Source organism: Rana temporaria, chromosome 3 (assembly GCF_905171775.1).
Source record: "Rana temporaria chromosome 3, aRanTem1.1, whole genome shotgun sequence".
In the NCBI taxonomy this organism is placed as follows: domain Eukaryota; kingdom Metazoa; phylum Chordata; class Amphibia; order Anura; family Ranidae; genus Rana; species Rana temporaria.
This window is the reverse complement of record NC_053491.1, coordinates 10,174,492-10,188,164: the sequence shown is the minus strand read 5'-3', so window position 1 is coordinate 10,188,164 and position 13,673 is coordinate 10,174,492. Positions and strand designations below refer to the sequence as shown.

Here is a 13,673-nt window from a genome sequence, read left to right as displayed (position 1 = left end):
TTTTTTTTTTTTTTTTACGCATTCTAATATTCTGGCTTTGCTTGCTGCTGCTTGGCATTGCATGCTGTTGTCCCTCCAGCAATGTCCCTCCAGCAATGCCATGTCCCTCCAGCCATGTCCCTCCAGCAATGCCATGTCCCTCCAGCCATGTCCCTCCAGCAATGTCCCTCCAGCAACGCCATGTCCCTCCAGCAATGTCCCCCATACCTTTGCCGCCGCCGCCGCATGGAGAAGATCACAGCATTCATTTGAATAGCTGTTTTGCCTGCGCGTATAGACACTCCCCCTTGCTCTGGATTGGACAGATCACGATCACCCATCCAATCCCGGGCAAGGGGGAGTGTCTATACGCGCGGGAACACTACAGCTATTCAAATGAAAGCTGTGATGTTCCCGCACGGCGTTTAACCCATGCGGCGGGGCGGTGCGATGCGGCGGCTTTCGGAGCGGCAGGGGGGGGAAGTATTCTATTTAGTATCGGGGGTATTTGCGCGAGTACGAGTACTCCCACAAATACTCAGTATCGGTCCCGATACCGATACTGGTATCGGTCCCGATACCGATACTGGTATCGGTATCGGGACAACCCTACTTCAAATCCCTCCTGAATTCCCTGCCGGGACGGTAGGATCTAACATCTCTGTACTTGTCAGGAAGATCACGCCTGTAAGCGGGACCTTTCTGAGACCTGGGTCTCCTATCGGAGGGGATCAGCCCCGAATTTCCTCCTGTAACTTTGGAGGTGGCTGAATCCAGTTTTGTGCCAAATAAATTTGAGCCATCATATGGAATTTTGCACCAATTTGATTTTGATGCCTTCTTGCCATAACTGAGGCTAGCATTGCCCTTGCTGAAGATCTGATCATGTCGACTGAGGCTCCTGCCATGAAGTCGCCTGCCAACTTAATTTCCTGCAGGGAGGAAATTACCTTCTCCTGGTCGGCTCCTTCCAGGATAGACTTCTCAACGTTATCCGCCCACGTGGAGATGGCTTTAGCTACTGCAGCCGTGGTGATAGCCGGCCTACAAGCACCCCCTGCTGTAGAGTAAGCTTTTTTCAATTCTAGATCGATTTTGCAATCAAGTACGTCCCGAAAAGGGCGTGGCCAAGATGGCGCTGTGAGTGGACATCTGTACGCAAAGCTCCGCTGGTATCCTGGGTTTTTCCCTCTCCCCTGCTCACGATTGTCCTTTCCTGCTAGACGGAGGGCACCTACATGAGCCGTCGCTCAGCCCGATCGTCACAGGGTCGGGGTAAGAAGCTCCACTTTCCCCCTGTGCCTGTTGAGGTGCCGCCGGCCTGTGCTAGCCGCGTGGAGACCCGCGTGCGCGCCTGTTCTAACATGGCGTCTTAGACAGAGCAGGAGGACCTGCCTCCTCCTTCCCAGCCTGGCCTGTCTGATGTTCTTGCGGCTATTGTGATCTGCCAAGCCTCCATTACCACCCTGACCACCAAGGTTGATGCGGTGCAGATCGACGTGGGTCTAATCAGACAGGACATGGACAAGATCCGTTCTAGATTGTCCACTGCTGAGCAGCGTTTGGGACACGTGGAGGATACTGTGGAGAACCATGGCGCTGACCTCCGCAACCTCCATACAAAGATCAGGGCCCTGGAATACAGGGCAGAGGATGCCGAAAACCGCAACAGGAGGAGCAACCTCCGCATCGTGGGATTAGCGGAGGGAGTGGAGGGTCAACGTCCGACTGAAGTTTGGGTTGAATGATTTGTTCTAGGAAGGGGGCTTTGTGTTAGAAAGGGGGATTAGGGATGGGGGGGGCTTTGTTCTAGTAGGGATGATGGGGTTTGTGCTAGAAGGGAAAGTTTGGGTTGAATGATTTGTTCTAGGAAGGGGGTTTGTGTTAGGAAGGGGGATTGGGGATAGTGGGGGGGGGGGGTTGTTCTAGTAGGGATGATGGGATTTGTGCTAGAAGGGGAAGTTTGGGTTGAATGATTTGCTCTAGGAAGGGGGCTTTGTGTTAGGAAGGGGGATTGGGGATAGTGGGGGGGGGGGGGGGCTTTATTCTAGTAGGGATGATGGTATTTGTGCTAGAAGGGGAAGTTTGGGTTGAATGATTTGCTCTAGGAAGGGGGGCTTTGTGTTAGGAAGGGGGATTAGAAATGGGGGGGGGGGCTTTGTTCTAGTAGGGATGATGGTATTTGTGCTAGAAGGGGAAGTTTGGGTTGAATGATTTGTTCTAGAAAGGGGGCTTTATATTAGGAAGGGGGATTGGGAATAGTGGGGGGGGGGGGGTTTGTTCTAGTAGGGATGATGGGATTTGTGCTAGAAGGGGAAGTTTGGGTTGAATGATTTGTTCTAGGAAGGGGGCTTTGTGTTAGGAAGGGGGATTGGGGATAGTGGGGGGGGGTTGTTCTAGTAGGGATGATGGGATTTGTGCTAGAAGGGGAAGTTTGGGTTGAATGATTTGTTCTAGGAAGGGGGGCTTTGTGTTAGGAAGGGGGATTGGGGATAGTGGGGGGGGGGTTGTTCTAGTAGGGATGATGGTATTTGTGCTAGAAGGGGAAGTTTGGGTTGAATGATTTGTTCTAGAAAGGGGGCTTTATATTAGGAAGGGGGATTGGGAATAGTGGGGGGGGGGGGGTTTGTTCTAGTAGGGATGATGGGATTTGTGCTAGAAGGGGAAGTTTGGGTTGAATGATTTGTTCTAGGAAGGGGGCTTTATATTAATAAGGGGGATTGGGAATAGTGGGGGGGGGGGTTTGTTCTAGTAGGGATGATGGGATTTGTGCTAGAAGGGGAAGTTTGGGTTGAATGATTTGTTCTAGGAAGGGGACTTTATATTAGGAAGGGGGATTGGGGGTGGGGATTTGTGCTAGTAGAGATACTTGGAGGGGATTTGTGCCAGGAGGGGCGGTTTGGGTTGGAGGATTAGTTCTAGGAAGGGGGATTGGAGGGGGAGAGGATTTATGCTCAGAGGGGAAATTTGAGGGGTAGAAGATTTGGTATAGGAGGGGTGATTTGGGGAGGGGAGGAATTTAGCTGGAAGGTGTGATGGGGGGGGGGGGGAGATTTGTGATGGGTTGGGGATTTGGCATTTGGCATCTTTGCCCTGGGTGCTAGATAACCTTGTCCCAGCACTGCAAACACTTACCTGAGCCCACTCTCCATCCAGCAATCCACCAATCCTGTGTGCAGGGTGCGTGGCCAAGCCGGGCTGTGTCTGTCTGTGGACACGCACAGCCTGGCTCGGGAGCACACCCACACATCTGCCCCCTCCCCCCATAGCACACAGACTGGGGCACACGCAAGAGAGAAGGAGCTCAGAGCAGGTAAGTAGAACATGTTTTTATTTTCATTTAAAAAAAACCTCAATAGTTTACCGTCACTTTAACTCCTTCAGATCCTCGCTATAGGCGAATGACGGCTACAGCGCGGACCTACTTTGCCGATAGACGTCCTCCCCTTTGTACACCCCCTGCAGGGCGCGTGCTGTGATCACCGAGTCACTGAGACTGAGACCGATCCCGGCCCCTTACCACGTGATCAGCTGTCAGCCAATGACAGCCGATCACGTGATGTAAACAGAAGCTCGGTTAGCTGATAGGGTGAGGAGAAAAAAAAAACAATCGCCGACTTCTGTGCAAGGGACATCGGTACCGAAGAGGAAGAGGCACATCAGCCTTATCTATGCCAACCAGTACCGCCTGCCGGTGCCCACAGTGCCACAAATCAGGGCCCACCAGTGTAAAACAGTGCCACCTATCAATGCCCACGAGTGCCACCTACCAATACCCACCAGTGGTGCCAATCACTGCCACCTAACAGTACTGCCTACCAGTGCCGATCAGTGCCCATCACTGCCACCTATCAGTGCCATCTATTAGTTCCACTTCTCAGTGCCCACCAGTGCCGCCTATCAATGCCCTTCGGTACCACCTCTCAGTTTTACCTCTCAGTGCCCAATGCCACCTATCAGTGCCACCTATCAATGCCCTTCAGTGACACCCATCAGTGCCACCTCTCAGTGCCCACCTGTGCCGCCTATCAGTGTCCACCAGTGCCGCCTATCAGTGTCCATCAATGCTGCCTATCAGTGCCCATCAGTGCAGCCTATCAGTGCCCATCAACACAGCCTATCGGTGCCCATCAGTGCCGCTTTATCGGTGCCCATAAATGCAGCCTATCGGTGCCCATCAGTGCAGCCTATCAGTGCCCATCAATGCAGCCTATCAGTGCTCATCAATGCAGCCTATCAGTGCCCATCAGTGCAGCCTATCGGTGCCCATCAGTGCAGCCTATCGGTGCCCATCAATGCAGCCTATCAGTGCTCATCAGTGCCACCTATCAGTGCCCACCAGTTCCGCTTTATCGGTGCCTAATAATGCAGCCTATCGGTGCCTATCAGTGCCCATCAATGCAGCCTATCGTGCCCATCAAAGCCGCCTATCAGTGCCCACCAGTGCCGCCTCATCAGCGTACATCAATGAAGGAGAAAAATCACCTGTTTGCAAAATGTTATAACAAAATATAAAACGGTGATCAAATACCACATAAAGAAATCTCTATTTGTGGGAAAAATGATAAAAATGTCATTTGGGTACAGCGTTGTATGACCGCGTAATTGTCGTTCAAAGTATGAGAGCGCTGAAAGCTGAACATTGGCCTGGGCAGGAAGGGGGGTATTAGCGCCCGGTAAGGAAGTGGTTGAGAACATAAAACAATTATCAGCATTTCTTTAATAATAGCATTTAATCTTAAATAGCACAAAATACAAAAGAACAGGAGGGCAGGTGAGGAACATCATGTGGTGTAAAGCTGCAGAGCTGTTCGTCCTGCGAAACTACATGGGCTATTTTCTCTGCAGGTCGGATGTGTGAATAGGGAAAATACTGCAGTATGGCCACTAGATGGTGCTGATGAGCAGATCTTTTTTTTAACATGATACTTGGCGCCATCTAGTGGCCACCATTCAGTATTTTCTTCTTTCACACATTTGATCTACAGATGCATGTTTTCGATTGGATGAACAGCTATGCAATTTTTTTTTTTAATTTTATTTATAAATATACCTCAAAGTGTCACCAAAACAGATATATAATAGTCATTGGAAATCAGGCGTGGTTACCTTCATTTTATGGAGCTGAGGTCAAACCCGAACTAACGCCAAATATCCCAGCCACCCCCCCCCCCTGGTCTCTGGAGCACGTAGTGGTTGTTATTCCCAATGCTGCCGGTGTAGCTGTCAGGACCTGGATCGCCTGCTGGTGGCACTGTGCTTCCCATAGCGGAAGGATTTCGTTCCCGAAGTCCACCAGCGAGTGTCTCCCAACAGCCAGCAGATCCCAGTATTCAGTTTCCACATGATGCTGGCTGCTGGGAGGGTATTTAGGTCCTCCTCTACAGTATTCAGTTTCCACATGATGCTGGCTGCTGGGAGGGTATTTAGGTCCTCCTCTACAGTAATTAGTTTCCACCTGATGCTGGCTGCTGGGAGGGTATTTAGGTCATCCTCTACAGTATTCAGTTTCCACCTGATGCTGGCTGCTGGGAGGGTATTTAGGTCCTCCCCTACTAGCGTTTTGCTTGCTGCCTGATACTGCTCGCCATTGTCCTGTTTCTGCCCTGTATCCTGCTGCCTTGCAATCAAGCTACTTTGGTGAAATGCGTTAAGGGGGGAACAGTCCCGGATGTGAACCATGTTAGTGTCTAGCTGTTCTATATGATACACCAGTAAAGACCTTTTTTCAGATTAAACAATAGTTCACCTTTCTATAAAAAATGAAAAGGTGAACTAACTACAAATATCCCAGCCACCCCCCCCCCCCCTGTAGTGGTCATTATGCCCAATGCTGCCGGTGTAGCTGTCAGGACCTGGATCGCCTGCTGGTGGCACTGTGCTTCCCATAGCGGAAGGATGTAGTTCCCGAGTTCACCAGCGAGTGTCTCCCAACAGCCAGAAGATCCCAGTATTCAGTTTCCACCTGATGCTGGCTGCTGGGAGGGAATTTAGGTCCTCCTCTACAGTATTCAGTTTCCACCTGATGCTGGCTGCTGGGAGGGAATTTAGGTCCTCCTCTACAGTATTCAGTTTCCACCTGATGCTGGCTGCTGGGAGGGTATTTAGGTCATCCTCTACAGTATTCAGTTTCCACCTGATGCTGGCTGCTGGGAGGGTATTTAGGTCCTCCCCTACTAGTGTTTTGCTTGCTGCCTGATACTGCTCGCCATTGTCCTGTTTCTGCCCTGTATCCTGCTGCCTTGCAATCAAGCTACTTTGGTGAAATGCGTTAAGGGGGGGAACAGTCCCGGATGTGGACCGTGTTAGTGTCTAGCTGTTCTATATGATACACCAGTAAAGACCTTTTTTCAGATTGAACAATCAATAGTTCACCTTTCCATAAAAAATGAAAAGGTGAACTAACTACAAATATCCCAGCCACCCTCCCCCCCCTCGTAGTGGTCATTATGCCCAATGCTGCCGGTGTAGCTGTCAGGACCTGGATCGCCTGCCGGTGGCACTGAGCTTCCTATAGCAGAGGGATGTAGTTCCTGAGTCCACCAGCGAGTGGGTGTCTCCCAGCAGCCAGCAGATCCCAGTAATCAGTTTCCACCTGATGCTGGCTGCTGGGAGGGTATTTAGGTCCTCCTCTACAGTAATCAGTTTCCACCTGATGCTGGCTGCTGGGAGGGTATTTAGGTCCTCCCCTACTAGTTCCTCTCTCCCCAGTGTTTTGCTTGCTGCCAGATACTGCTCACTGTTATCCTGTACCTGGCTTGTACACTGCATCCTGCTGCCTTGCAATCAAGCTACGTTGGTGAAATGCGTTAACGGGGAGTGGTCCTAGATGTGGACCGTGTTAGTGTCTTGCTGTTCTACGATACATCAGTAAAGACCCTTTTTTTAGATTAAACAATAGTTCACCTTTCCATGAAAAATGAAAAGGTGAACTAACTCCAAATATCCCAGCCATCCCCCCCCCTCTGGTCTCTGGAGCACGTAGTGGTCGTTATGCCCAATGCTGCCGGTGTAGCTGTCAGGACCTGGATCGCCTGCTGGTGGCACTGTGCTTCCCATAGCGGAAGGATTTAGTTCCCGAGTCCACCAGCGAGTGTCTCCCAACAGCCAGAAGATCCCAGTATTCAGTTTCCACCTGATGCTGGCTGCTGGGAGGGTATTTAGGTCCTCCCCTACTAGTGTTTTGCTTGCTGCCTGATACTGCTCGCCATTGTCCTGTTTCTGCCCTGTATCCTGCTGCCTTGCAATCAAGCTACTTTGGTGAAATGCGTTAAGGGGGGAACAGTCCCGGATGTGGACCGTGTTAGTGTCTAGCTCTTCTATATGATACACCAGTAAAGACCTTTTTTCAGATTGAACAATCAATAGTTCACCTTTCCATAAAAAATGAAAAGGTGAACTAACTACAAATATCCCAGCCACCCCCCCCCCCCCTAGTGGTCATTATGCCCAATGCTGCCGGTGTAGCTGTCAGGACCTGGATCGCCTGCCAGTGGCACTGTGCTTCCTATAGCAGAGGGATGTAGTTCCTGAGTCCACCAGCGAGTGGGTGTCTCCCAGCAGCCAGCAGATCCCAGTAATCAGTTTCCACCTGATGCTGGCTGCTGGGAGGGTATTTAGGTCCTCCTCTACAGAAATCAGTTTCCACCTGATGCTGGCTGCTGGGAGGGTATTTAGGTCCTCCCCTACTAGTTCCTCTCTCCCCAGTGTTTTGCTTGCTGCCAGGTACTGCTTGCTGTTATCTTGTTTCTGCCCTGTACACTGTATCCTGCTGCCTTGCAATCAAGCTACTTTGGTGAAATGCATTAAGGGGGAGCGGTCCCAGATGTGGACTATGTTAGTGTCTTGCTGTTCTATATGATACATCAGTAAAGACCCTTTTTTTAGATTAAACAATAGTTCACCTTTCCATGTAAAATGAAAAGGTCAACTAACTCCAAATATCCCAGCCACCCCCCGCCCCTCTGGTCTCTGGAGCACGTAGTGGTCGTTATTCCCAATGCTGACGGTGTAGCTGTCAGAACCTGGATCGCCTGCTGGTGGCACTGTGCTTCCCATAGCGGAAGGATGTATTTCCAGAGTTCACCAGCCAGTGTCTCCCAACAGCCAGAAGTTCCCAGTATTTCCACCTGATGCTGGCTGCTGGGAGGGTATTTAGGTCCTCCCCTACTAGTGTTTTGCTTGCTGCCTGATACTGCTCACCATTGTCCTGTTTCTGTCCTGTATCCTGCTGCCTTGCAATCAAGCTACTTTGGTGAAATGCGTTAAGGGGTGAACAGTTCCGGATGTGGACCGTGTTAGTGTCTAGCTGTTCTATATGATACACCAGTAAAGACCTTTTTTCAGATTGAACAATAGTTCACCTTTCCATAAAAAATTAAAAGGTGAACTAACTACAAATATCCCAGCCACCCCCCGTAGTGGTCATTATGCCCAATGCTGCCGGCGTATCTGTCAGGACCTGGATCGCCTGCTGGTGGCACTGTGCTTCCCATAGCAGAAGGATGTAGTTCCCGAGTCCACCAGCGAGTGTCTCTGAGCAGCCAGCAGATCCCAGTAATCAGTTTCCACCTGATGCTGGCTGCTGGGAGGGTATTTAGGTCCTCCTCCACAGTAATCAGTTTCCACCAAATGCTGGCTGCTGGGAGGGTATTTAGGTCCTCCTCCCCAGTAATCAGTTTCCACCTGATGCTGGCTGCTGGGAGGGTATTTAGGTCCTCCTCTACAGTAATCAGTTTCCACCTGATGCTGGCTGCTGGGAGGGTATTTAGGTCCTCCCCTACTAGTGTTTTGCTTGCTGCCTGATACTCCTTGCCGTTATCCTGTTTCTGCCCTGTATCCAGCTACTTTCATAAAATAGGTTAAGGGGGGGGGGGGACGGTCCCGGATGTGGACTGTGTTAGTGTCTCTAGCTCTTCTATATGAAGACTTTTTTTTCAGATTGAACAATGGTATGCGGTTCTTATTAAAACTTAAAGTGGTAATAAACCCAAAAGCAAACATTTATTATCTTGCAGCTTACCAATTCTTAGATGTGGTGGCTGCATTTGTTTTCTTTTTTTTTAGGCTTTTTTTCTTCTATTTCTATCTGGTGATCTGACCAATAAGTCTGTTTTTCGAAAACACAAGCTATTCTGCAGATGTATCAGTTTACATTGATGAGACAAACCATTTACAACTGTCAGGGGGTGATTACAAACAATCCGCTTTTTTTTTTTATTCATGTAAAACCTTTATCCCAAAAATAACAAAACTTCTGATTATAAAATATTAGCTGGAGTTTGGCTCGAATTTGTTAGTGTATTTAAAACTGCCAGTACATTTAACCCCCTCCCCTCTCCCCAGAATGACAATACTGCAGTCCAAGAAGGTGCCTCCCGTGCGCCTTCATCCAGAGTGGGGTGGGGGTGGCGCTCTAATACATGAGGTGTGTTATTGGCCAGATCACCAGGTGAAAAAAAAGAGGAGAAAAAAGCCTAAAGAAAATAAAATAAAACGCGGCCACCACATCTAATGATTGGTAAGCTGCAATATATAAAATTTGGGGGCTTTAAGGATGAGTATGGCGCTATAAAAATTGATACATAGTTACAAGCCTCTCCCTCTTCCTTTGTAAAATTTGCTATTTGTATTCTTATTCCAAAAATTCTCTCCTCTTTAAAAGCCCCTCCCCCGATTTTCTTTTCTTCTTTATAAATATCCGGGGGTACAAAGGAAAAAAAAAAAACCCTAAAAAAAACATCAAACCAAGAAGTTGCACAGGCCACCGTAAAATAGAAACATCCAGAAACAACTTTATCCGATCCCCACCAAACGCGTTGCGTCATCCTCTTCCTCAGGCCAGGTTACAGTGGCATGCTAATATTAAACCAATAAAAATAAAAAAATAAAACAACTAGAAAACACAAAAGGAATGATTTCAGACACGGAGGAGTCCAGGGACACGGATATGGGTCTCCACCGATCGGTGGTGACGAAGTTGGTTGATCCCTGAGCAGAACCTGTCAGAGCTTTTTTTTCAGTTCTTATGGCTTAAAGTTCAGCGAACGTCCCGATCAATAGAAATAAATAGAGGCCGAAGGTGGAAGCGGGAGCTCGTTCGTTCTGTTCCCTTGAGGTAGCGTCTGCTGGTGAAGTCAGAGCTACCGGCTCAGTCTTGTGCAAGAAGGCATCTGTCCATTTGTCTTCTATCGTCAGATCTCCAGCCAGCTTCTCCCTCTGGCCCCCCTATAGGTGTGAATATATAGGTCACGTGCGCGGGCTGCGGCTGACCGCTCAGCTTTCCTCGACTTCACTCTAGCGCTTCATCTTCTTCCTCCCTCTCGTGGTGACTGCGTTTGAAGAATCCCAACTGTAAACCAGGTAAAGATCAGCCGTTACTATACAAAACCAGGGTAAGAGAGTCAACCCTAACGAGGGGTCCTATGAAATACATGGCTAAAACTAATGGTATTAGGATATTTTCTCTCCAGGTTGAATGTTCTCTTGCAATATGGCCACCAGATGGAGCTAAAGTACATATTGAACATCAGCTCCATCTAGTGGCCATAATGCAGTATTTTACTAATTCTTCTATTCTGTATTAATGACAAAACATTCAACCTGGAGAAAAAATACCCTAATTTATTTTTTATTTATTACAGGTATTCATATAGTGCCAACCATTTACACAAGCCCTTTATAGCATTTTACATATATTTTACATTGGCATCAGTCCCTGTGCTCTCAGGGCTTACAGTTACTATCTCACAAAAAATAATGGCCCGGATTCAAGTAGATTTGCGCATTTTTTACGGAGGCGCAGGGCAACGATTTTGCCCTGCGCCCCCGCAAATTTACTGCGCTGCCCTTGATTCACGAAACAGTAGCTCTGTAAATTGCGTGGGCGCGCCGGCAAAATGCCCGGCGTAAGCACACGCAATTTAAATGATCCCGTAGGGGGCGGGAATCATTTAAATTAGGCGCGTTCCCACGCCGAGCGTAGAGCGCATGCTCCGTCGGGAAACTTTCCCGACGTGCATTGCGGCAAATGACGTCGCAAGGACGTCATTTGCTTCAAAGTGAACGTGAATGGCGTCCAGCGGCATTCATGATTCACTTACGCAAACTACGCAAATTTCTAATTTTGCGGCGCGGGAACGATGGGTATACGTAACATTGGCTGCCCCTGCTAATAGCTGGGGCAGCCTTACGCGAAAACCGCCGTACGGAAACTACGTAAATTGCGTACGCAGGGCTCGCACAACGTTGTGAATCGTAGTTAGTATGCAATTTGCATACTATACGCTGAGCACAACAGGAACGCCACCTAGCGGCCATCGCAAGAATGCAGCCTAAGATATGCGGGCATAAGAGTCTTATGCCGCGCATATCTTAGGCTGCAGTCGGCGTAACGAGGTTCCTGAATCAGGAGCATTCGTTACGCCGGGGCAAGTAAGCAATTGCGCTGTGTAACTTATGGTTACACAGGCGCAATTGCTCCTTGAATCCAGGCCAATGTTATTAGGCTATTTTTTCTCCAGGTTGAATCTTATCTTGCAATATGGCCACAAGATGGAGCTGATGACCACATGAAATAATGAACATCAGCTCCATCTAGTGGCCATAAGGCAGTATTTTACTAATTGTCTCTATTCTGTATTGACGAAAAACATTCAACCTGGAGAGAAAACAGCATGTGTATTTGTTCTGTGAAAATGGATGCTAAAATGAATGGTATTTGGCTCCAGGTTGAATGTCCTCTTGCAATATGGCCACTAGATGGAGCTGATGACCACAGGAAATAATGAACACCAGCTCCATCTAGTGCCCATAATGCTGTATTTTACTAATTCTTCTATTCTGTATTAATGACAAAACAGTCAACCTGGAGAAAAAATACCCTAATTTATTTTTATTTATTACAGGTATTCATATAGTGCCAACCATTTACACAGCCCTTTATAGCATTTTACATATATTTTACATTGGCATCAGTCCCCGTCCTCTCAGGGCTTACAGTTACTATCTCACAAAAAATAATGTTATTAGGCTATTTTTTCTCCAGGTTGAATGCTATCTTGCAACATGGCCACTAGATGGAGCTTCTGACCACAGTAAATAATGAACATCAGCTCCATCTAGTGGCCATAATGCAGTATTTTACTAATTGTCTCTCTTTTGTATTAATGAAAAACATTCAACCTGGAGAAAAACGGCATGTGTATTTGTTCTGTGAAAATGGATGCTAAAATTAATGGTATTTTGGCTATTTTATCTCCAGGTTGAATGTCCTCTTGCAATATGGCCACTAGATGGAGCTAAAGAACATGGAGCTGATGTTCAATATGTACTATGGTCTTTAGCTCCATAGTACATATTGGAAGAACACATTCAACCTGGAGATAAAATAGCTTCATTTATTTGTATTTATTACAGTTTTTTTTATAGCGCCAACCATTTTCACAGAACTTTACATATATTGTACATTGACATCAATTTATGTTCTCTAGGAGCTTATAGTCACTATCTCACAAAAAAAAATGTTATTAGGCTATTTTTTCTCCAGGTTGAATGTTTTCTTGCAATATGGCCACTAGATCGAGCCAATGACCACAGTAAATAATGAACATCAGCTCCATCTAGTGGCCATAATGCAGTATTTTACTAATTGTCTCTATTCTGTATTAATGAAAAAAATTTAACCTGGAGAGAAAACTGCATGTATATTCGCTCTGCGAAAATGGAGGCTAAAACAAATGGTATTTGGCTCCAGGTTGAATGTCCTCTTGCAATATGGCCACAAGATGGAGCTGATGACCACAGGAAATAATGAACATCAGCTCCATCTAGTGGCCATAAGGCAGTTTTTTACAAATTGTCTCTATTCTGTATTAATGAAAAACATTCAATCTGGAGAGAAAACAGCATGTGTATTTGTTCTGTTAAAATGGATGCTAAAATGAATGGCATTTGGCTCCAGGTTGAATGTCCTCTTGTAATATGGCCACCAGATAGAGTTGATGACCACAGTAAATAATGAACATTAGCTCCATCTAGTGGCCATAATGCAGTATTTTACTAATTCTTCTATTCTGTATTAATGACAAAACATTCAACCTGGAGAAAAAATACCCTAATTTATTTTTATTTATTACAGGTATTCATATAGTGTACACAGCCCTTTAAAGCATTTTACATATATTTTACATTGGCATCAGTCCCTGTCCTCTCAGGGCTTACAGTTACTATCTCACAAAAAAATAATGTTATTAGGCTATTTTTTCTCCAGGTTGAATGTTATCTTGCAATATGGCCACAAGATGGAGCGGATGACCACAGGAAATAATGAACATCAGCTCCATCTAGTGGCCATAATGCAGTATTTTACTAATTCTTCTATTCTGTATTAATGACAAAACATTCAACCTGGAGAAAAAATACCCTAATTTATTTTTTATTTATTACAGGTATTCATATAGTGCCAACCATTTACACAAGCCCTTTATAGCATTTTACATATATTTTACATTGGCATCAGTCCCTGTGCTCTCAGGGCTTACAGTTACTATCTCACAAAAAATAATGGCCCGGATTCAAGTAGATTTGCGAATTTTTTACGGAGGCGCAGGGCAACGATTTTGCCCTGCGCCCCCGCAAATTTACTGCGCTGCCCTTGATTCACGAAACAGTAGCTCTGTAAATTGCGTGGGCGC

General features: G+C 47.0%; 1 protein-coding gene across 12 annotated transcripts in view; it reads right to left on the bottom strand.

Annotated features, from left to right (window-relative positions):
• Positions 1-5,385: 5,385 nt before the first annotated feature.
• The window catches only part of ITGA11 (integrin subunit alpha 11), a 303,932-nt gene continuing 295,644 nt past the window's right edge, over positions 5,386-13,673 (bottom strand). For 4 of the 12 annotated variants that reach the window (XR_005747814.1, XR_005747822.1, XR_005747823.1 and 1 more), the window contains 3 exons: positions 8,665-10,330; positions 8,109-8,550; positions 5,444-7,627 (listed from right to left, as the gene is read on the bottom strand). Coding sequence is in view for 1 of the 12 variants with exons in the window: in XM_040342234.1 (XP_040198168.1) it covers positions 10,271-10,330 (60 nt within the window). In the remaining 11 variants the exon portion in view is untranslated. The other 8 variants (XR_005747817.1, XR_005747815.1, XR_005747818.1 and 5 more) reach the window with 8 other exon arrangements.